The sequence below is a fragment of the Myotis lucifugus genome, unplaced genomic scaffold (assembly GCF_000147115.1).
Source record: "Myotis lucifugus unplaced genomic scaffold, Myoluc2.0 scaffold_3, whole genome shotgun sequence".
Classification (NCBI taxonomy): domain Eukaryota; kingdom Metazoa; phylum Chordata; class Mammalia; order Chiroptera; family Vespertilionidae; genus Myotis; species Myotis lucifugus.
In genome coordinates this window covers 28,275,896-28,297,739 of record NW_005871051.1, presented here as the reverse complement: position 1 = coordinate 28,297,739, position 21,844 = coordinate 28,275,896, and the positions used below count along the sequence as shown (strand labels likewise).

The window sequence follows — 21,844 nt, the reverse complement described above, 5'->3', positions numbered from 1 at the left end:
CTCAGTGGCGGTGACAATCACACAACAACTGTAAACACAACCGACACCACTGAATCGTACACTTTCAAGGGGTTAAAATGGTAAACCTCGTGTTATGTACATTTTATCAAACACACAGCCACACCAAGGCAGCTGCATGGAGTGTGCCGGTTTCCTGAGTGTGTGTGTTTGTGTCCTTGCCCAGGTGTAGGCTCAGCTGTGGTCTCAAAGAAACATCCCCAGCTCTCGGCCAAGTTTTGCATGATGCACCCAAAAGGCAGAGGGCATGGTTTCATAATGGCTCTGAGCACAGCTGCCAGGAAACCAGGCTCCACTGTGACTGTTTTGAACCCCAGGTTTGTTCCTTTGATACCCTGGAATCAAGCGAGAAGGAAGGTGACAAGGCTTACCTGGAGGTGAACTCTCCCAGAAAGCTAGGAAACAAAAGCAGACAGGGCTGTGGTGACTGCCCGCCATGTAGCATGGCCTCATTTCCCATTACTTAGAGGAGGGACGTGTCCCAGTCCTGTCCTTCACTCACAACTTTTAGGACCTTTGTGTCCCTGAATATTCAACTCCACTATTCCTCTCCATCTGTGATTTCTCAAGTGGATTAGTTCAAATGAGGAGGCACTTAGGTTCAAGCCCTACTGTTTAAGAGTAAACCACAGATCAGAATTTCTCTCTTGGCCACAAAGATTATTGTAAGAGAAACTCTACTCTGCTTTACATCCTCTCTGTGAAAATGAAAGAAAACACTGTACATCTTGAAAAACACACAACGAACACAAACACTGTTAACAAAATTTGTAAAATCAACCTATGTTCTACTTTGTTGTCCCAACCAAAATTTGGGCAACTCTTTATCTACTCAGAATTACGGAATCTATGCCTGGACTTGTCTTTGATGGTTGAACTAACCAAGGCTCATATAGGTTAGAGGCCAGAGCCATTGGCAATGGAATTTGAAAAGGAAAATGAGAATTCAAAGTTTTCCCTTCGTTAAAATATGTTCTTAAAATTAATTTTAGAGAGATCAGAAGGAAGAGGGAGGAGCTGCCTCCTGCATGCCTCCTACTGGGGCTCAAGGCCATAACCCTGGCATGTGCCCTGACCAGGAATTTGAACCAGCAACCTTTTGTGCATGGGACAATACTCCAACCAACTGAGTCACATCGGCCAGGGCTCAAGTTTTTCTCTTTTGGAAAAGGTTTTTAAAATGGATGAAATTCATTTTACTAAAAAAGATAAAACCATTTCCTCGGAATTCTGAGATATCTGTGCTCTTGAATAAAAAGGAAACTCCCAAATCCTGTGATTACACATTAGGAAGGGAAGGAAAGATCTCTTCCTTATGGACGGATGCCCCCTGAGATCTAAGAGAGTTCCCTTGATAGCCACCATTCCTTCCTGAGGTTCAGCACCACACTGAACTCATCATCCTTTTTTGCATGTCAACTTCCACCACATGAGCATAGGCACACCCACTCTTGTCATGTGGTACTAACAGTACACATATTTCATCATCCACTTTTCTACCCTTTTCCATGTGCTGTTCTATCAGACAGAAATATGAAACTAAATCAACAGAGTCTCTCCAAAACTCTACTCGGTAATCAGTAGAATTTGTGGCCCTTCCTGTGCTTTCTGTCTCCCCATCATTCAGGAATGAAACAACTTAATCAAAGGCCAAGACAGGGCCAACAGAGTGGTGGGACTTGGACACTCACCCTGACACTGTGAGCTTCACCTTGATCTGGTAAGACACCAGAATCCCCAGGACGGTTCGGTCTATGCCCTCCTTGATGCTGCATAAACAGAAAGGAAAAGTAGAAGAATGCAGGGGAGCAATGGAAAGCAAGGACTGGGAAACCAACCCCTCATCTCCACGCAGGCACACCATCATGGGGGCGTCTTCTCAAGGACCTGGTGAACTCAACCAAGCTGTCAAAGTCCTAGAACAGGGTGTGCTTCCTGGTTCTCCCTGCTCTGCCTTACACTGAGTCATCTCCTGAGCTGTGAGGACTCACATTGTGCTGGAGGCAAGATTTGTGTCCTCATGCTTGATTTTCCCATCCAGGGCGATGCCCCTCCGTTCTCGGTTGTTGGCCAGCAAGGGCACCAGCGTCAGCGTTGTGGTCAGAGTACTGTTTGGCAGCACTTTTTCTCTGCAGGAAGATAATCAGAGAGGTGATCTGACTAATTGCTCTCACAGCCATAAAGCCACCATCCATCCCAGGAGCCCCTGTGTGCCATGAGGCATGTTCCAGATCTAAGCTCCCTGCGATTCATTGGAAAGGTAGTTCAGGTACCTGTGCATTTGCCTGACGAGAGGCAGAGGAGTATTACTGACAACTCAAAATAGGCTGCCAGCAACAGTACGACATTTCCTCGAGTCCCTTGGTCTGCTCTAATAACTGAATTCTAGAATGTTCTGTGGAGTTAAATGATACCAACTGGCCCAAGGGTCAAGGACCACACCGATCTCCTCTTGAGACTGTGAAACACACAGCTGGCTACAGGGCCACCTGTTGCCAAAAACTGTCACTCTGAGGGGGAGGGGGTCAGCATGTCCCATGGTGGTGGGTGATCGAAAAGGGGAAGGCAAGGTCCTCCATTTGTGAACCAGAGACTGCACTGGTTTGGGTTCAGAGCAGCACATGCTCCCAGATCTTTTCCATGGTCAGTTGGACGGGGGTGTTCCCACCATCCGACAGACACAGGGGACTGGTATCAAAGCGTAGATTTGAAATGGAGCCGGGGACACAGCAGCATGTTTCTCCAGGCCAGCAGGACCCAGCTCACTGATCCCAGTGGCTCTGCCACGCATCTGCACACTGACACCAGGCCACACTGAGCCTTCAGAGTGGCCTTGTACCTCTTCCCTGCCAACCTTATGAATGAGTAGGTACTCGCAGGATCTCCACTTTGCAACCAGGGAAGCATGCCGGGCACCCCCCTCCCCCACCCCCGTATCTGGCCAGGGGTAGGCAGGGCTGGGCCCAAAAAACAGTGCCCAGGAGTGGGCCTTAACTCTTTCCTTAGCCTGCCCTGAGACAGGCTTGGAGTCTGAACTACCACATTCAGAATGGCTTCCCTATTTGAGCCTCCTGTGGAGTTTCAAGCAGCTGTGGCTTCTCTCACCTGCAGTGTGTACGGGAAGCTCCTGGGCATGCTCATTACAGAATTCTGCTGGAGCACAAGATGGCCCCCACCCTCCCATCTGGGCCCTGTGGGAACCTCTCTCTCTCTCTCTCTCTCTCTCTCTCTCTCTATATATATATATATATATATACATATATATATATTTTTTTAATTGATCTTAGAGAAGTAGGGAGACGGAGAGAGAGATAGAAACATCAATGATGAGAGAGAATTATTGATTGGCTACCTCCTGCATGCCCCACTGGGGATCAAGACCGCAACCCAGGCATATGCCCTGACCAGGAATTGAACTGTGACCTGCTGGTTCATAGGTTGACACAAACACTGAGCCATGCTGGCCGGGCAGGAACCTCTCTTAACATGTTTGAGCCACAAATGACAAAAGCAGAAATTATATCCTAAGGGGAAGGTAACAGGAAGAGGGATGGCCAGCAAGGCCACTTCTCAGGCCCTTCAGGACCTGGGGTTGAATGGTGGGCAGTACTCCTGAATGAGTGATGGAGGACCACCCACTAGAGCCCAGGGAGCCCCAGGGTTCAAGGACGAGGGCCATGCTCTGCCACCCTCGCCTTCTGAGTGGCTTCTGGTCTGAGACCCATTAGCACATTCCCGCCTAGCTTTCAGTCTCCCTGCCACTTCTAGGGGGGCCCTAGATTGGTTCCTAGTTTCCTGAGAATCATTTGGTCCAAAAATGTACCGAGAACTGAAAAGAGAACCAGATTATGGGGTATATTAGGGGAAACTCAGCTGAGGACCGTTCCCTCCTATCACTGTTGAGCATATGCCCAAAGGTGAGCCAGGAAGACTCCTAGGTCACAGTGTGCAAAGATGCTCCTAAAAGAGACCTTAGGCTTGGTTGGTGAGTTATACTTCTTTCCTGCATAACTGGATCTGCTTTGGGTAATAGTTTATCCCAAAGTTACCTTTTAAATATTGGGTAATATTATCTTGCCGAATCAGTTTGTCTTTCCTCACCACCCCTTCCTCTAACCGTGGTAATACTGTTTGCATACATCAGTACTTAGAACATGCCAGCTAGACAAAGACCTTCCCAAGGGATCCTCCCTGGGGCATGTGTGTTTAATGACTCTATCTGCCTGCCTAGCACAAAGCAAGAACGGGCAGGTCTCTCCCTCCACCAAGAAGAAGCCATCGCAGTTTTGATTCTTGGTTTTGGTTCTAATAAAGGGAGAAAAGTCATTCGTGATAAGGGGCTGAGACTTGATCCAGCATGCTAATCGAACTGGTATGAGATTTTCAAATTGAGGAGAAGATCAAAAGATAGAGAGCCCTCCCTGGGCTGACAGACTGTTTGAATATCTGCTGCGGGGAGGGAGGTAAGGAATAGTATCGTCTCTAGCAATGTCTTCCAAGGATACATACAAGGTCCAGCTGTTCCCACTGTGACATTTCTAGGTTTATTTCTCTCCTCTCCGTCAAGTCTTAGCTTGACCGATCTCTCAGAACTCTTGGGAGTGAGAACGGAATGGAGACGCTAACCTTCTTTGCAGCCCTTGAAGTGAGAAAAGGGAAGGAAGTGAAGAGCTGGCAAGCTAGCTGAGCATTCACTTCCCTTGTCAAGATGGACAAAAGGGGAACTTGACAAAGAAGCCTGGGCCGCCCAGGAAATAGAAACCCAACAGTTACTCACTGTGCTTCCTCCTGGGCCACCGGCTTGACGTAATAGTCGCTCGAGTAGAGAACCACATTGGCCACTTGTTCCACTGCAGAGGGAGGACAGGGGTGGGCGATTCATGTGGGGTCCTTCATGCAGGTGTCTGGCCTTCTGGGGATGCTGTTGGTCTTCCTTCTCTCATGCTTCTCAGGCTTAGCTTTCTCAGCTCAAAGCTTAAAGGCTGAGATTTCTGAAGCCACTTCTGTTCACCAATACAACTTGCTTTGTCACAACTCCTACCCATGAGCCAGTCTCCTAAAACTGCACCTCCTGGGAGGCCCCTCTTCTCTGCTGAGCCTCTGATGTGCCTCTGGGTGCCCTCCCAAGGCACACAATCTTCCAGCATCAAATAACTCACCACTTGCTCTTCTCCTCCGAGCCCACCCCTTCCAGCATTCTCTGTCTTACTGAAGGAGCATCTCCTTCCAGGTGTCCAAGCCAGAAACCATCTGGAGGCCCCTCAGGATGGGCTTGTGGGTGCACATGGTGGACAGGAGGGTGGGCTCTGGAACCAGACTACTTGAGTTCAAATCCCAGCTTAGCTGTCAGCTGTGAGTTACTTAGTACCTCTAAGCCTCAATTTGCCCATCAGCAAAATGGGAGTGATAACTGCATCTAACTCATATGGGTGTTGTGATGATTAAAAAGATGAATTTTAATCTCTACTAAAATAAAAATTGAGCCCAGTTGGTGTGACTCAGTGGTTGAGCGTCGACCTATGAACCAGGAGGTCGGGGTTTGATTCCCGGTCAGGGCACATGCCCGGGTTGCAGGCTTGATTCCCAATCTGGGGTGTGCAGGAAATAGCTGATCAATGATTCTCTCTCATCATTGATATATCTATCTATCTCTCCCTCTCCCTTCCTCTCTTAAATCAATAAAATATATATATATAAAATAATAATAAAAAATAAAAATTGAGGATTAAAAGAAACAATTTGTTTGAAGCACTCAGCACAGAGCCAAAAATTTAATAGCTTCTTTAAAAAAATAATGGTGTTAGTGTTAGCATTCATAAAACTTTGAGTAATAATTTTAAATCAAAGTATCAAATGATACTTTCACAATCATGTTACTTTGTATTGAACACTAAATAAATAAGTCAGGTTCTATAAGGAATTAAAGGCATATGAACTAAACCAATATAAAACAAGCTGCAAATTAAACATTCATATTAGCATCAGGAAATACCTAGAATTCTTTAGTATGCATGCAGCAAATTCCTGAACCTTATCAATGACACATAGGGTGACCCACCTTGGTCTGCCTGGGGCTGGCCTCGTTTTAGCCTGAAAGTCCTGGAATGGTAAGTCACCCTAACACACAAAGTCTACCTTTGTCTTAGTCATCAAATGTTTGAGTTGGAAGCGAATTTGGAGGTGTCCCACCTATGTTATTTTGTCGTGTCTTTTTTATGTAGCCCATATAAGACCATTATATAAGACCATCTCCTGCATGTTGACGCCCTTTGAGCTGAGGAAGTGTTGGAACAGCAAGTGGGCGGCGCCTCTCCTGTAGTATTGGTGGGGCTTAGCCATCACCTTATGGGGATTCAACATGACCAGCAACAGTAGCACTTTACCATTTACAAAGCCCCTTACAAAACCCAGGGAGGTAGACCAGGAGCCCCTGCCATGAATGCCAGTGGGACCTGGAGAGGATGCACACAGCAGAGCCCACAGGAAGCCAGTGTCCTCAGGCCAGTGTCTTCCCACCATGCTGTGCTGATCTGTCAACACAACTCATCACGGATCCCAGGAGGAAAACTCCTGTCCAGGCTGTCCTGAGACCTGGCCCGGGGCCCCTCCAGGAAGATCACCTGTCAGGAAGTTGTCCCCAGACCAAAGTCAGCCTTAAGCTGGGATGACATCAATGGGCTTTCCTCCCTGTGAGGCCCTGCTGTCCATGACAACAGAGGCAAACAGGTAGTTCCAAGGACCCAGGAGGGCCTTATCTGACCAGAGGAGAGACCCTCGGGAAATAGGACTAGGTTGAGAAATTCCGGAAGACTCCACCCTCCAGCTTTGAGCAGCAGGTCCTACCTAATGCTTTAATCTTCTTTACTGTCTTCTCTGTGTTGTTGGTCACAGTCACGGTCACAGAAATGGGTTCCCCATGGAAGTAGATCTGCAAATGTTAACAGATAAATCAGAAAAGGGGAACAGAGTGTGGTGGTATCTTTAATCTCGTGGCTTTCTAAATTCATCTCAATTCTTTAACTAGAATGGGTGGCTGGATCCCCATACTTTCAAGGAAGATAAAGTGACAGCCATGTGTCTCCTCTAGTGGAGGGTCTGGAACACGCTCTGCCCATCTGTGGGTGCTGAGACGGAAAAGGTGACTAATGTGGAGCAGAGTGAATTGCCCGGAATATCCAAGTCCTGAGAGTCACTGCAGAGTTAGCCCTGGGATTCTGGGTGGAACCATAAGGTTATTTGGGGCAGAACGATGAAATGGAATGAAATCAGTGGGGTAGAGCTCTCCTCAGTGGAGGTGCCTGTGTAACCTGGGTCCAGGCAGGCAAGCCCTTGCACATGTGTGAACACACATGCTTGCACGTGCACACATGCACATGCAGGCACACACCCATGTGCACACAGAGTTTTTAGGCTCTTGCCAACATGTGTGTGTGACTCTTGGTGACCAGAAGGGCCAGAGACAGCCTCAGCCAGTGGTTCTTCACCTTTTTTGTCTATGACACACCTCATAGATGACATTAACCGGTGTCATGGCCGCCCCCCATGGTTGAATTTTCCAGGGAAGTAAACAGTTTGCAATACCACACACATTGATGTCACACTAATAAATGAGGGCAGAGAGGGGTAAAGATAGCCTGGAGTCAGGGTGTGACATTCTGCCCCTCCCATGGCCAGTTGGTCAGGACTGACAATGAGTGGAGTGCAAGTCAGTGTGACCTTATTCTAATGGTCACCTTTACTAGCTCCAAATGAAGAAAAAGAGCCAATCGTTCTCAAAGGTTGGTACTTAAACTGTCCCTAGAAACACACCCACAGCCGTTAGGGCACTGGGCGGAGCCCACCCCCAGACCTGTTCCCACACAGAGCACAGTAGTGCCTATGGGTTACCTCTTTGTTCAGGGAGACTGCGAGGTGCAGGGGCTTGTCGGACATGAAGAACTGCCAGGCGGCCTCAGCCCGGGGCTGGGGACCCATCTTGGACGGTGCGTGCTGTACCTTACGGATCAGTAAACGCACAGAGCTCCTGTGGACGGGAAGTCACAGACAGTCCTGCAGTTAGCGCTCGGGCCTCTTCAGGACGGCCCCCAGGTCTCTCTCCCATAGTCACCCTGGGACCCAACAAACAGCTGAACCCAATGAGGGATGGAGGAGGGGCCCGGGGACCTGGTTTCCAGGCCTTTCTCTGTGATTTCACCAGCTGGGTGGTGTGGGGCCCATCCGCTCCCCCGAGGGTCACTCTCACATCCTGGGTTAGGGCTCTGGGCCGCCTCCTCTGGGGGAGGCTGATGTGGGAATTCATGTCATGTGCTTTACATGACATGCTTCAAATGTGTGCTCCATCACTGCTACTCATTACTATGGCAGCGATAGGTGTGTGCTGAGTATGAGGAGAAAGTGTTGGTGATAGAGTTGGAAACTGTGTTCAGGTATAAGAAGAAAACAGGAAAAAAAAGAAGAAGAAGAAGAAGAAAACAAGTCCGGCTGGAGTGGCTCAGTGGTTGAGTGTTGACCCAAGAACCAAGAGATCACTGGTTTGATTCCCAGTCAGGGCACAAGCCTGGGTTGTGGGCTCAATGCCCAGTAGGGGCGTGCAGGAAGCAGCCAGTTAATGATGTTTCTCTCTCATTGATGTTTCTATCTCTCTATCCCTTTCCCTTCCTCTCTCTCTCTAAAAACAAACACAATAAAAAAAAAAAATTTTTTTTTTTAAAGAAAACGGGAGACCAGGCCTGGGAAGATAGGAGAGATTTGAGGTATTGCTCAATGAGCAGAGTTTCTGCTTGGAGTAATGAGACATTTTGTGTGTAACTATGGTTACACAACATAGTGAATATACTTAATGCCACTGAATTGTACATTTGAAAATGGTTAAAATGGTAAACTTCATGATATATATGTTTTACTACATGAAAAAAATGACAAAAGAAGAAGAAAACGAAAGAAGGAATCTGGAGGCTTTCAGGGCCTTACAGGAGCCCTTGAGGTTGCTAACTCCCGTCATTCTCTTTTGGTTTTTCCCCCAAATGATCAGTCACAGATCCTTCGGAGCCTGGGTAGAGGTTGTCTCAACTGCCCTGGGCTAGGGAGGCTCCATTATCCTCAACGTGCAGGCCCCCTGGGAAGAGTTCTGCCATAGACACAAATTGAAGGGTGGTCTCTTACCACCTCCCACCCTGGCCCCTCACCAACTCCCACAACTTACTTCTTGGGAATTTTGTCCTCTTCATCATTGGTGCTGTCTGTAGCGAATGCTTTGACCTCGAAGTCGACCCCACAGCACTGCAGGGACAGAGAGCAGACAAGATCAAGGTCAGGACCACCCTTCTTGGATAGGTTATATGGCACTTGGGAGTGTCACTTGCACCTTCTGTTTTGGTCTCAGCCTTATCCTTTTCAGGGTTCGCCATAAAAATGTCATTACCCACCATCACCCCGGCATTCTTAGCCATGCAACACCTCGCTTCTGGTCCCCCTGCCCTCCCACCGTGTGCGTTTCCTGCACAAGCCACGTTTTTCACCAGTCTACCGTGGGCGCACACGATTCCTTCTTCTGAAATGCTTAATGCTCCTCTTTCTCTCTTGTTCATATTTGACAAACTCCTGTGTATTCTCCAAGCCCCAGCGCAAAGGTCTCCTCAGCTGTACGGCCCTGAGACCCCCAGGCATGCAGACGCCCCCTCTCCCAGGCCTTGCTGGCCTCAGTTCACATTGAACTCTGATACTTCCTCTCCCAGGATGGACTGAAGGGTGGCACTTTGGCTGGCACAGTGTCCCCCAGTCTCATTTAGTGACCTCGTCTTCCTCCATCTGGGCTGCCCACACCCGGTTTTCTAGACCAGTGGCTTTCAAATGTCTCACCACCATGGTAAGAAGTCAAGTTTATAGTGTGGCCCAGCAAACAGACATGTGCATGTGAAACAACTCCCGTAAAATATCCCTGAGCTTTGCTGCATGTGAGACACTGAGATTTCTCGTTCTCTTCTGTTTCATTCTGTTCCACTTTTCTTAAGTGCCACTGCGGGCCCATGGCACTGATTTCACAACCTCTAACATGGAGGCAGGACACCCACATTGGAGAGCGTTGCCCTGGACCCCTCACTGCCTGTCACTGCACCCTCCATCCAGGTGTAGACCTGCCACTCTGCCCTCACCTGGCATGTGTCTAGCTCCCTCCCCCAGGTACCCCAGATGCCAATGACTCTTCTGCCAGTAATTCTGGGTCCCAGCACCTTCCATTCCCTCCTCCTGTCCCCTGTCCTCCTTCCTTGCCTGGAGTCCCTGGTCCACCATGGCCACTGCTCCCCTGCACAGATTCAGCCCCTTTGCTTTTCTGTCGGTTCGCAGCTCAGGTTTGGCCACTCCAACCCCATTCTCAGCGAGTGGCTAGAGCGATCCTTTGGAAACCTAAGTCCAGAGCCCACCAGGGGCTCCCATCTCACTCAGAAAAAGTCCGAGTCTACACCACGGTTCCTGAGGCCTTTCACAATCTGGCCAGACCTCCCACACCTCTCTGACCTGGTCCCACATTTCACCCCTGATCCTCCTGCTCCAGCACACACCATGCAGCATCTCCTCTGCCTGAAAGGCTGTCCCCTAGGAGGGAATGGCGTCTCCTTTACCCCATTAGAGAGGCTGTCCTTAAACATCCTGAACAAGCACCCTCCAGGCTCCCTTTGCTTCTCATAGCCTCCTGCTCTCCAGAGCGCCTGGCATCCTCGAATGCATCATAGGTACTTGTTACTTGCTTCTTGCCTGTTTCTCTCCATCAACCTGTGAGACCTACGAGGGGAGGGACTCTACCATTTTGTCCACAGGATTACTCATGGTTGATACTTGCTGAAGACAAGCTACAGGCTCATTAGACTGTCTCTCTGTGTATGTTTGAAATTTTCCATTAAAAAAAAAAAGCCATTTTTGAAAGTCTTTTGAAGGAACGAATCCATGGCATTTCTTCTTGAACCCACCTTGCCCGTATCCTGCGGAGCTGGCTGCAACATCACCGAACAGGGCAAGTAGTCAGGAAACTGGAAAGAAACCACAGATCACTTCTTTCAGGGGTGATTCCACGGGGAATGTATGCTCATCGTGCAAAAACTAGAAAACGAGGATGAGGAGCAGGCAAAAGGAAACACATGTTCATGCACGACCCCAATTCCCAGAAGGACACTGTGAACAGAACCGCCCGAGAGTCTTGTGTACACCGGACACACAAATACGCGGTGTGTATGTGTGTGTTTTTCAGACATGGGACCATGTGATGCGGGTGTCCTGACATCTGGCTTGCTCATGTCACTGACCCTGATCCTACTCCTCAGGATGGGCTTGTGCTAGGACGATGTTCCCGCCATGAGTCACGGCTCTGCTAGGGTTCCCGAGACACCTTCGTTGGCTGGTCTTGACTTTTTTGCCATGACCAGCAATGTTGCAATAAGTACCCTTCCTCATCCCCCTCAGCACAGTGTCAATCAATTCCAGAGACTACTCTGCTGGGAAGGGAGCTGTCAGGTCAAAATCACACTTTCCAGGTTCTGATACACGTTGACATGTTATCTCCAAAAGGTAATGTCACTTTAGACTCCCAGCACCAGTGCATGGGACCACCCAGGACCATGAAACATTGCTAAAGTGACTTCTTTAAAAAGCGTTGTGATAAAATATACACAACATGAAACTTACCATTTTATGGGCGCAGTCCAGTGGCATTCAGTATATTCACACTGTTCTGCACAATCCTCACCATCACCTCCAGATCCTTTGCATCATCCCACACCGAAGCTCTGTTCCCATTATCACTCACTCCCCATTCCCTCTCCCCTGCCTCTGGCAACCTCTATTCTGCTTTCGGAATCTATGGGTCTGACCACTCTAGGGACCTCCTATGAGAACCATCACATAGTATTTGTCTGGCTTCTTTCACTTTGCATAATGTTGTAGCGGGTATCAGAATTTCCTTCCTTTTTTTAGGCTGAACCATGTAACTTTGGAGGAGCATATAATCATAAGACACACTAGCAGAGTTCACGCCAAGTCTCAGAGGGCAGGCAGACTGGCCCTTGGGGAGCCAGGTGCTCCCAGGGGAGACGCAGTCTCGAGAGGTGAGGCGATTTCTCTGACATGACTCACAGAGCTATAGACAAGGCTTCTTATTTCACTAAGATCTCCTGTCCCATAAGGAACTCTTCCGTTTAGAATTCCTCGGGACCAGCAGAGGGGCACGTCTTTCTTTTTATAGCTGGGCAAGTTAAGGAATAACATGCGCATGTAATTAGGTAGTCGGATGAAGGGAAATATTTAAGCCGTTGGTTCAAACGGTGCCTTCAAAGGCTGAGAGGCTATTTTCAAGGGCTTAAAAAAAGACAACCACAGCCCGTGCAATCTAGAATTTCCTCCAAGGGTGCAATTTGAAGGCCCACAAATGTGAAGTCACTCCTGTCCCCTTTCCTTTGCTCTGGGTCACATTACAAGGTGCTGCGGGTGAAGGAACCAGGGCAGGGGTGTGCACATAGTAGGGGTCACCCACCGTGAGTACAAAGGGGTACGTGTTGGCCCCCAGCTTCTTGATCAGGCTCTCCTGCAGTTTTGTGGGGGCACTCACAGCCCCCACAGGAGGGAACACCTGGACCCGAGAGAAGTACAGGTCCCTGCGGAACCTCAGGCCCATCACGTCGATGTCTTCCTGGCCGTAGCGGAAGGCGCACGTCACGGAGACATACACTGGAAGGCAGGCAAGAGAAGGGTGGGATTGCCCGTCGGCTGAGTGAGCATGGGCGACCACTGACACCATCAGTCACGGCATCCAACCTTTAGCTTCTGGAGGGGGTAGGGTTTGAGAATCACACCACCCAGCTGGGCCACACACCTTTCCCAGGGCGTGTGTTAATTACTGCATAGGGGCATGCCAGGGGCCTGGGGGCACCTCCCAAGAACCCTGTTACTTTGTCACCTGACCGAACTGTTTCCTCCATCTCACCACCCCCTCCTCTTGACCCCCAGCTCAGTGACCTCAGGAGGCTTTTAAACAGTGCAGGTCGCTTGGGTTCTGAGGGGAGGATGTCTGGATGGAGCTGAGGGCAAAGGTAAGAAGCAGAGGGAAGCTGTGCCAGGGAGCAAACAGGTCTGTGCCAGAGCTGGATGTGGGTCTGCGAGAGGAACTAGAGAGGCTTTTGGACCAAGTGAAGAGATGGAGTCAAATGCAGGAAGAAACTCCTCTTCCCACACTGCTGGGAAACCAGCATGCTCTACTAGTAAGTCAAGCATGTCAAACTCACAGCCCACGGGCCGCATGCCTCGTTTATTTGGTCTGTGTTAGCCTTTGAGTGGCCACTGCTGGAGACTCAATCTGATTGAAAGATGTAAATTGTGCCCAGTGGACCAAAGAATTACACGAACCTACACATGTTGCCACTGTCTTTAATGTGGTAAATAAAACCACACATTGTTCTAGAACAAAAAGCATACAAAAGTGGTCCCCCATGGACCTAGGGAGTTAGTTGAGGATTTTGTTTGTGTCTGTCCCAAGGATAAGAGACACGGATCGCTTGAGGTGACCTGTTATTAGCTCGGAGCAGGAGCCCTTCCCTGGCGAGGGCACCATGAGGAGGGAGCAGACAGCAGGGGTGGCGATGTTCAGCCCCATTTCTGCCAGGCCCCCTCAGTGCTGATGGCCCCACATCTGGCATAGTTCCCGGGGCACATCCAGGGTTAGGAACAATGCCTCATGGTTGCCAGTAGCAACTACTTAAAAAGGCATCTTCAGAATGGAACTGAGTCTGTGACATTGTCACAAGGATAATTCAAATCTGTTCTAATTTAGTTTCCGAACTGTTATTAGTGCCAAATTACCTGCCACACTTCCCAACTGCCAGAATCTTCAAGGCAGCTGTAATGCTGTGGTTCAGAACCACCACTGTGAGCAGCAGGCCAACCCTGCCTTCCTGCAGCCTCCAGCTCCCCCTTTCGGAGAAACCCAACAAGGAGCCCGCCTGCGGTTGGCTGTGGCATAGAACTACGTGACATGGGGACACGTGCAGAGTTGATGGAGCCCACAGACCTGGGCTCCGGCCCTGTCACCATTTACTTCTCCTGCCGCCTCAGTCACCTGGCTTCCCTGAGTCCTCAGCTTCCTCTGAGAAATGGGGACAGTGAGCTCTGCTGTGAGCAGGACCAGCTCCGGAGGATGATACCAGGGAGGGCAGCACGGTGTGCAGGAGAGCCCCAGGGGCGCCCAGCCCTCCGGCCACACAAACACGCCTTCCCAGCGCCAGCCCAGCCCAGACCACTGTTTCCAGAGGACGAGAGCTTCTCACCTCTCTTTCCCTTCACAAGCTCAGGATCCACCAGCACAACACCATCTGCAGCAAAGAGAGAGAACAGTGAGGCTGAAGGAGACAAGAGAGACCAGTGGCCTTCTCTATAGACAGAGATCTTTACTTGCACTTGTAAACTATGTTCATCATAGGAAAATTAGGCAAAGAGAAAAGTCACCTAAATTTCCACTCCCCAGAGATATCCATGGTCAAGACATTGGTACAGAATTTTTTTCCAGACGTATATGCACTTACATGGATGTTTTTACTGAAGAAAAAGAGAGATCCTACTACACATACTATTCAGTAACTGCTTTCCTCACTCAACAATATTGCAAACATCTATACACATGCGCACGCATGCATACACACACACACACACACACACACACACACACACACACACACTGTATGGCTCCAAAGACTAAATGTAGCATAAATTTTTAATTACCCCCCTCTTGTTAGGGGAGTTAGGCTGCTTCAATGTTCCCCATCGTAATGAATATTGTAATGAGCATCCTCATAGACACCTTTGTCGGCACCCATGGTAGACCTGGGTTGGCCTTCGATAACACACTGCCAAACCACCTTCCAGAGACGTTTTGCTGAGAGACGTGCTCATCCTCAGTGCCTAAAAATGCCTGTTTTGTACACTCCTTTTTTCTCTTTCAATAACTATTTGAGTTAAAATAATTATAGAATCACAGAAAGTAGCAAAGATAGTACAGAGAAGTCCCTGTGCATCCGCCATCCAGTTTCTCCCAGTGGTTACATCTTAGATAATTACAGCACAATATCACCACCAGGAAGCTGACATGGGTACAATGTGTGCACAGTTCTGTCATTTCATCGCCTGTGCAGAGCTGTGTGTCCACCACTGCAGCCTCGGGACAGCACTGCTCCCTCACGCCAGGCTCTTCCTCAGGTGCTTCCTTTACAGCAGTGGTTCTCAACCTTCTGGCCCTTTAAATACAGTTCCTCATGTTGTGACCCAACCATAAAATTATTTTCGTTGCTACTTCATAACTGTAATGTTGCTACTGTTATGAATCGTAATGTAAATATCTGATATGCAGGATGGTCTTAGGCGACCCCTGTGAAAGGGTCTTTCGACCGCCAAAGGGGTCGCGACCCACAGGTTGAGAACTGCTGCTTTAGAGCCACACCCCTACCCCTTTAGCCCCTGGTAACTGCTGGTCGGTTTCCCATTTCTATAATTTTTCTCATCTCCAGAATGTTATATAAATGGAATTTACAGTACATGGCCTTTTGAGACTGGCTTTTTCTACTCAGCAAAACACCCTGGAGATCCTTAAGCGGTTGTATGAATCAGCCATTCCTTCTTTTTTATCGCTGAGCAGAATCTCATGCTAGGATATGCCACAGATTGCTTAACTGTCTTCATCCATGGAGAAACATTTGGTTTTTTCCAGTTTGGGGCTATTACAGACAAAGCTGCTGTGAACAAATGTGTACAGGTTTCCGCGTGGACATAGTTTTCACTTCTCTGGGGAAAATCAATGCCCAGGGGTACAATTGCTGGGTCATTGGTGAGTGTATGTTTAATTTCTTAAGAAACTGCCAAGCTATTTTCTAGAGTGACTTCCATTTTGCATTCCCACCAGCCATGTGTGAATGAACCAGTGTTTCTGCATCCTCACCAACATTTGGCGGTGTCAGTATTTTTAATTGTAGCCATTCTGACAGGCATATAATGATATTTCATTGTGGTTTCAGTTGGCATTTTCTATTGACTAATGATGTCAAACATTTTCCCATGTGCTTATTTGACATCCATATGTCTTCTTTGATGAAATGCCTCATGTCTTTTATCTATTTTCTAATTAGATTTTATTTTCCTTTTACTGTTGAGTTTTGAGTGTTCTTTGTATAGTCTAGAGATGGGTCCTTTGTCTCCTCCATATTCTTTAAAATTATTTCCAATCAGGCAGTGGCACCTCACTGATGCTTTAATCTGCATTTCTTTGGTTAGATTATTAGCAAGCTGATTTTTATAAATACAAAACAAGTAGTTGTCTGATAACTTAAAGGAACATCAGCACGGAAATTTTACTCTAAACTCAACTTACCCACAGGCTCTACTTGGTCAACATGGTCTATATAGTCCCTCTTCCCCAGGTAGATGGTCACCTGTGGGAAGAACAGGTATGGATTCTAAATGGCCAAAGTACAGTAACCTAAGGTATTCATCTTAATAATCAGCAAGAACCAAACCTTTTAATGAGTTTTGAGAAGAGGAGCCACTTGGGTCTGCAGCCTGCTCTCCCCCTGTGTAGCCATGGACAGAGATGATGGGCTGAAGGCGAGGGGTGTGCTTGCCTCCGCCTCATAAATCTGCTCTTTCCCACCCGTTTGGATGCACCCTGTTCTCTCCACCTTTACCCATCAAGCCCAGGTCTGATATCAACCAGTTCAACTGGTTGAATTAACTGATAATACTTTAGTAGAAAGTTACATCTATGCAAATGAGGCTTCTCCCACACATTTGCATGTTAAACCTTTAATGTCTAGCTGTGAGCGAAAAGATTCCCCTCCTTGTTAAAAGAAATTCTAGTCTGAGCAAAGAGCCGGGAGTTCAGAGAAGTCTCTGAAATCCTACCAGGTGAGCTTCCTTACAGGTAAACCTGAACTGTGCTCTGAGGGACGGGGGAGGGTGGAGCTGGGTGCAAGGGAGAGGATCATTGCCTCAGCCCTCATCCTGTCCACCTCCACGCCCCTGGCAGCAAAGGTCTCTTTACCATCGCCCCCTGTGGGAGAGTACAGGTTGGTTCACCGCCAGTCACCACTTTAACTTGAGGTACTGTGAGTGCCTCGAAGGCAAGAATTCTGTCCTTCAGCCATCACAGTACCTACAACAGTACCTGCTACGTAACAGGAATTCAATCAACATTTGCTAAGTGCACCAGTGAATGGGTGCACCCTGGCTAAACCCCTTCTTCCCTAAGCCTCTTAAATTCATATTTTTATTTCCATAAACTCCCAAATCATTTTTGTTGGCTTTAAATCATCTCCTAGATCTACCCTCTCCCATCAGATGTCCTGGAGTGAATCCCCAAGTCTTAGGTTATTTGTGTGACGGATGTTAAAGCACCTGAGAATAGCATGGCCAGGTGACCAGATGGGGGATGAGAGGTTGGGTGGTGGGGGATGCTTTTTGGGCAAAGCAATTGTGTGTATGAAGCCCACAGCCAAAAGGATGCTTTCATCTGCAGGTGAATGGTCACCGAATGGGGATGCAGACTGATGCCAGAAAGGGTCTTAGGGGAACTGACCCTAAAGAATCTAGGAAGATAGTGAAGCATTTGTAGCTGGATGAAAAATCTGCAATTAAATAGCATTTAGAGTGTTTATCATGTACCAGGCACCAAGCTAAGCCTTGTGGCTACATTATTTCATTTAATCCTCACAACAACTCTCTGTGAGATGGGAATTAACCCCATTTTACAGAGGAGAATACAGATTGTGATCACGTCAGCAGCAAAATGGAGAATGAACTGGCAGGTTTGGAAAGAGGGCCAGTTAGGCAGCTGAGATGGTCAGGAAGGGGAGGACTGAAGAGTGAGTGGTAGGGAAGAGGGCTGGTGACAGGAGTGGGAGTTATCTCCATTTTCATGCTTTGGCTGTGAAGGTCAGCAAGCTAGAAAGGGAACAAGCATAAAGGGGAGTGGGTGGTGTTTTTAAGGTGCATATGATCAATACTTGTTTCGCTGCTCAGGCAAAGTCCTGGTAGAGAAGGAGAGGCTGCAGATATAGCCCAGGAGGGAGGCTGATGATGGAGGACTCTAAGGAGGTGGTGGACCATGAGACTCAGGGTATGAGTAACGTGAACCTCAGATGGGAGCAAAGGCACCTCTTCTGTGGGAGTAGAAGGGGAAGGGAAAGGACAGGGAGAGGTAGAGAAGTGGGACTGAATGTGAGACTGTAGCCAACCTGCTGCTTGCCTATCCAATAGCCATGTGCTCCTTCTTTCTGGATGAAGTCACCAATTATGGCAGGGTCCACCATCCCATCTCCAATGTGGTCCTGTGCTAAGAGGAGACCAGCCCCAGAGAATGATTTTTTTAAAAAATATATTTTATTAATTTTTTATAGAGAGGAAGGGAGAGGGATAGAGAGTTAGAAACATCAATGAGAAACATCGATCAGCTGCCTCCTACACCCCTCTCACTGGGGATGTGCCTGCAACCAAGGTACATGCCCTTGATCAGAATTGAATCCGCAGGCCGATGCTCTATCCACTGAGCCAAACCAGTTAGGGCCAGAGGATGATTTTTGATTGGCTGGATCCAATTATGATCATCCAATTCCTATGGCTCAGGATTGGCTTAGGGAGGGAATGTGACCCAGTTTTGACCAGTGATATAGGACAGAATTCTGCTGGGAAAATATTTCCTCACTTTTTTCTTCTTTTTCTAAAGAATAGTTCATTGATTTTTGAGAGAGAGAAACATGATGTGAGAACATAACATCAATCGGCTGCCTCCTGCATGCCCCTTACTGGGGATCGAGCCTGCAGCCCATGCCCTGACCTGGAATGGAACCAGCAACCTCTGGGTGCAGGGGACCATGCCCAACCGAGCCACACAGGCCCAGGGCCTATTTCCTCACTCTTAAAAAGAGACCCCGGGAAGCAATAGCCTCTTCCTTTTCTTGGAAGACAGGGAGGGAGAGACACATGGAGCTGGGGCAGCCACCAGCTGGAGGGTGAAGATGACGAAAGAGGGCCGAGTGGAGAGAGTCACAGAGAAGTGACCCCTGAGCCCTGGCACTCCGTGCTGGGACCCATATAGAGGTTGCAATTGGAATGATCCTAATCTGTGAGACATATTGACAAATTATTTTTTACATTTACAAAAAATTCTAAATGTCTTGGTTCAAAGGATGCATATTTAGGTGTGAGGAACAAAAGAGTAGATAAATGATACGGCCCAGCAGAAGTGGTTTCTCTCTACTTCTGCCAGAAGTCAATATAAAGCATGCTGGCAAGACACAAGTTGGAAAAGAGTTTGAAGAATGAAAGGTTGAGGAGCACCCAACGTATCACCCCAAAGAATCAGAGCATTTGATGAAAATGATGGAGTTCCTCAGCAAGGAGAGGAGAGTAGAGAGAGACTGTGCAAAGCATGATTTCCTTGTGTGACACCATAAAGATCATGGAGTTTTTTGGATGGTCCAGTATATTCAGAAGTCAACTGGAAGAAGGACCTAGAGCTACACTGTCCAATACGGTAGCTACTATTTACAGGTGGTGACTTATAGGTACAATATAGCCATTCCAAATGGACATGTGCTATAAATGTAGACTGCACACCAGAAAAATGCATGTAAAATATGTTTGCAATAATATTTATATCATTTACATGTTAAAATGAGTTTTTGATATATTGGGTTAAACTTAATATTAAAATGAATTCCACCTGTTTCTTCTTACTTTTTCAATGCAGCTATTAGAAAATTTAAAATTACATATGCAGCATTGTATTGATGGTGCTGAGCGAGATGGTTGGCCCCTAAGAAGCCATTGAATGGAGCAAGGAGACCCCATCCACGGAGGCTTTGGGGTGGACCTTCCCCGGTCTCCCCTGCCAGGAGGTTCATAGGCACATCTAGACCAGCTAATGTGCCTCTGAGGGAGCCAACAGTGGCGTTATCTGTGTCTAGTATGCTGTTTGCCGGGATATTAGTGGCCACGCAGCCACAGGGCAGCATGGTGGAAAGGGAGCAGCCGGTCATGTTCCCTTACCCAGTGGCCCTGAAGGCCCAGCGAGATTGAGAGCATTGCAGGTGCACAGGAATAGAGAGTTGTGTCGAAGCAGCATTAGGGCTTTCCCTGGGCAGGTGATAGACAAAAGGCCAAATACAGTGATTGGCAAAACAGTGTTTGAAATGGTAAGTCATGGGATCAAGGCTGGCTACGAAGAGAAATAAAATTGGGGGTTGGGTTAGGAAAAGAAGTAAAACTGGAGGTTGGTTGGAGAATGAGTGATTAGAAAAAAATTAAGGGTCTCAGGACTAAAGTCTCGCTGCAACTGAAGAGAAGTTGTGTTTCTGCAATTCACTTATTCACTTATATCTCACTTATCGTCCATCTCAGGCAGAGATAGACAATAGACATAGAGCTTCCTTTGGCCTCACAGGGTCTTGGTGTCGATCATATCTATTCTTGAAAATGCTCCTTTAAAAAACAAATAAGCAAACAAACATACATTTCCACAAGCCACTCACTTCTGTGCCACTTACCGATTTGTCCCGGGAGATCTTCTTGAAGATAACATGGTGTGGTGTAGACTTACTGGGCTTGACGTTGGCAGCCATATTATCTGTCTCTGGCAGCTTCTTCCACCTTGGGATGTACGTTGGGTGTTAGGGGGCTGGAGAAAGGTAAAATCAATCCTGAATATAAAGTCAAGAGCATTCTGGGTAGAAAACCTACTTGTGAGATGCTGTACATCCATCAGACCTTTCCTGCTACTGCCTCAATCTCCATGTTTGATTTATAAATAGGGTCTTTGTCTAATTTGTGTTGCCCGGCAGTGTGCTACTTTTTAAAGCTGTGTTTTTATTTTTATTGCTAAGCCTCAAACATTACTTTTTTTAAAAAAATATTTTTATTGATTTCAGAGAGGAAAGGAGAGGAGAGATTGAAACATCAATGATGAGAGAATCTCTTACACACCCCACACTAGGATGGAGCTCGAAACCTGGGCATGTGTCCTTGACTGGAATCAAACCCAGGACCCTTTAGTACCCTTTAGTCATTGAGCAAAACTGGCTAGGGCCAGCAGACCTCTCCAGGAAGTCTAGCTGGCTTCCAATGAGAAGGTTTTCTGTCCTAAGGTTTTCCGTCTTATGGCAATTAAAATAGAAAAGTTTCCGGAAAAGCACAACAGAGCCCCTTCACAAATACCATTTTCAAATGCATTGAATCCCCCCAAAAGTTCTGTGCAGCCATTTGTAGCCGGTGGTGCTTTCCTGTTCCTCCTCCCTCCTGCCCAGCTGCACCATGAAGAGGCCGTCTTAGCTTCTGGAGCTCAATGCCCTCCAAGTCTCCCCAACAAGCAAAGTCCATGGAAGCTACACAGAACAGGCGAAATGGGGACAGACTGACTCCATGAAAACCTGACTCCTGTCATCCTGGCCCTGGCTCTTCCCTGTGCCTGCCCCAAGTGTCTGAGAAGGCTTGTGCAAGGGCAGTCACATACCTTGTGCAACCAGTGGCTGGGCCCAGGGGAGAAGGTCTCTGTGCCCTCGGGGTGGCAGCCAGCTCTCGCTGTCTAACCAGATGACCCCAGAGAGGCCCCTGGCTGACGTGTGTGGGGAATTTGTAGGGGATCTGGAGTGGGGCCCAGCACCCAGGTCTGTGTCTCAAAGCCAAATCCCATGTAAGGAGCAGGGTGAAAATTGGATTAGTGTCCAGATGGGTGAACTGGCCGTCTCAGCAGTTCTAGGCATTAGGCCAGGGTCTCCATCCAGAGGGGCTCAGATGCAGGAGCCCACCT

At 48.0% G+C, this 21,844-nt stretch overlaps 1 protein-coding gene across 10 annotated transcripts in view; it reads right to left on the bottom strand.

Annotated features, from left to right (window-relative positions):
* The window catches only part of ATG16L1 (autophagy related 16 like 1), a 65,563-nt gene that overhangs the window by 4,334 nt on the left and 39,385 nt on the right, over window positions 1–21,844 (bottom strand). For 4 of the 10 annotated variants that reach the window (XM_023762594.1, XM_023762606.1, XM_023762603.1 and 1 more), the window contains 12 exons: window positions 20,586–20,688; window positions 16,415–16,475; window positions 14,325–14,369; window positions 12,539–12,732; window positions 10,983–11,042; window positions 9,221–9,297; window positions 7,906–8,041; window positions 6,862–6,946; window positions 4,796–4,868; window positions 2,010–2,147; window positions 1,710–1,787; window positions 390–413 (listed from right to left, as the gene is read on the bottom strand). In XM_023762594.1, the coding sequence (XP_023618362.1) occupies window positions 390–413; window positions 1,710–1,787; window positions 2,010–2,147; window positions 4,796–4,868; window positions 6,862–6,946; window positions 7,906–8,041; window positions 9,221–9,297; window positions 10,983–11,042; window positions 12,539–12,732; window positions 14,325–14,369; window positions 16,415–16,475; window positions 20,586–20,688 (1,074 nt within the window). Of the gene's footprint in view, window positions 1–389; window positions 414–1,709; window positions 1,788–2,009; window positions 2,148–4,795; window positions 4,869–6,861; window positions 6,947–7,905; window positions 8,042–9,220; window positions 9,298–10,982; window positions 11,043–12,538; window positions 12,733–14,324; window positions 14,370–16,414; window positions 16,476–20,585; window positions 20,717–21,844 lie in introns of those variants that run through there. The other 6 variants (XM_023762636.1, XM_023762631.1, XM_023762626.1 and 3 more) reach the window with 3 other exon arrangements.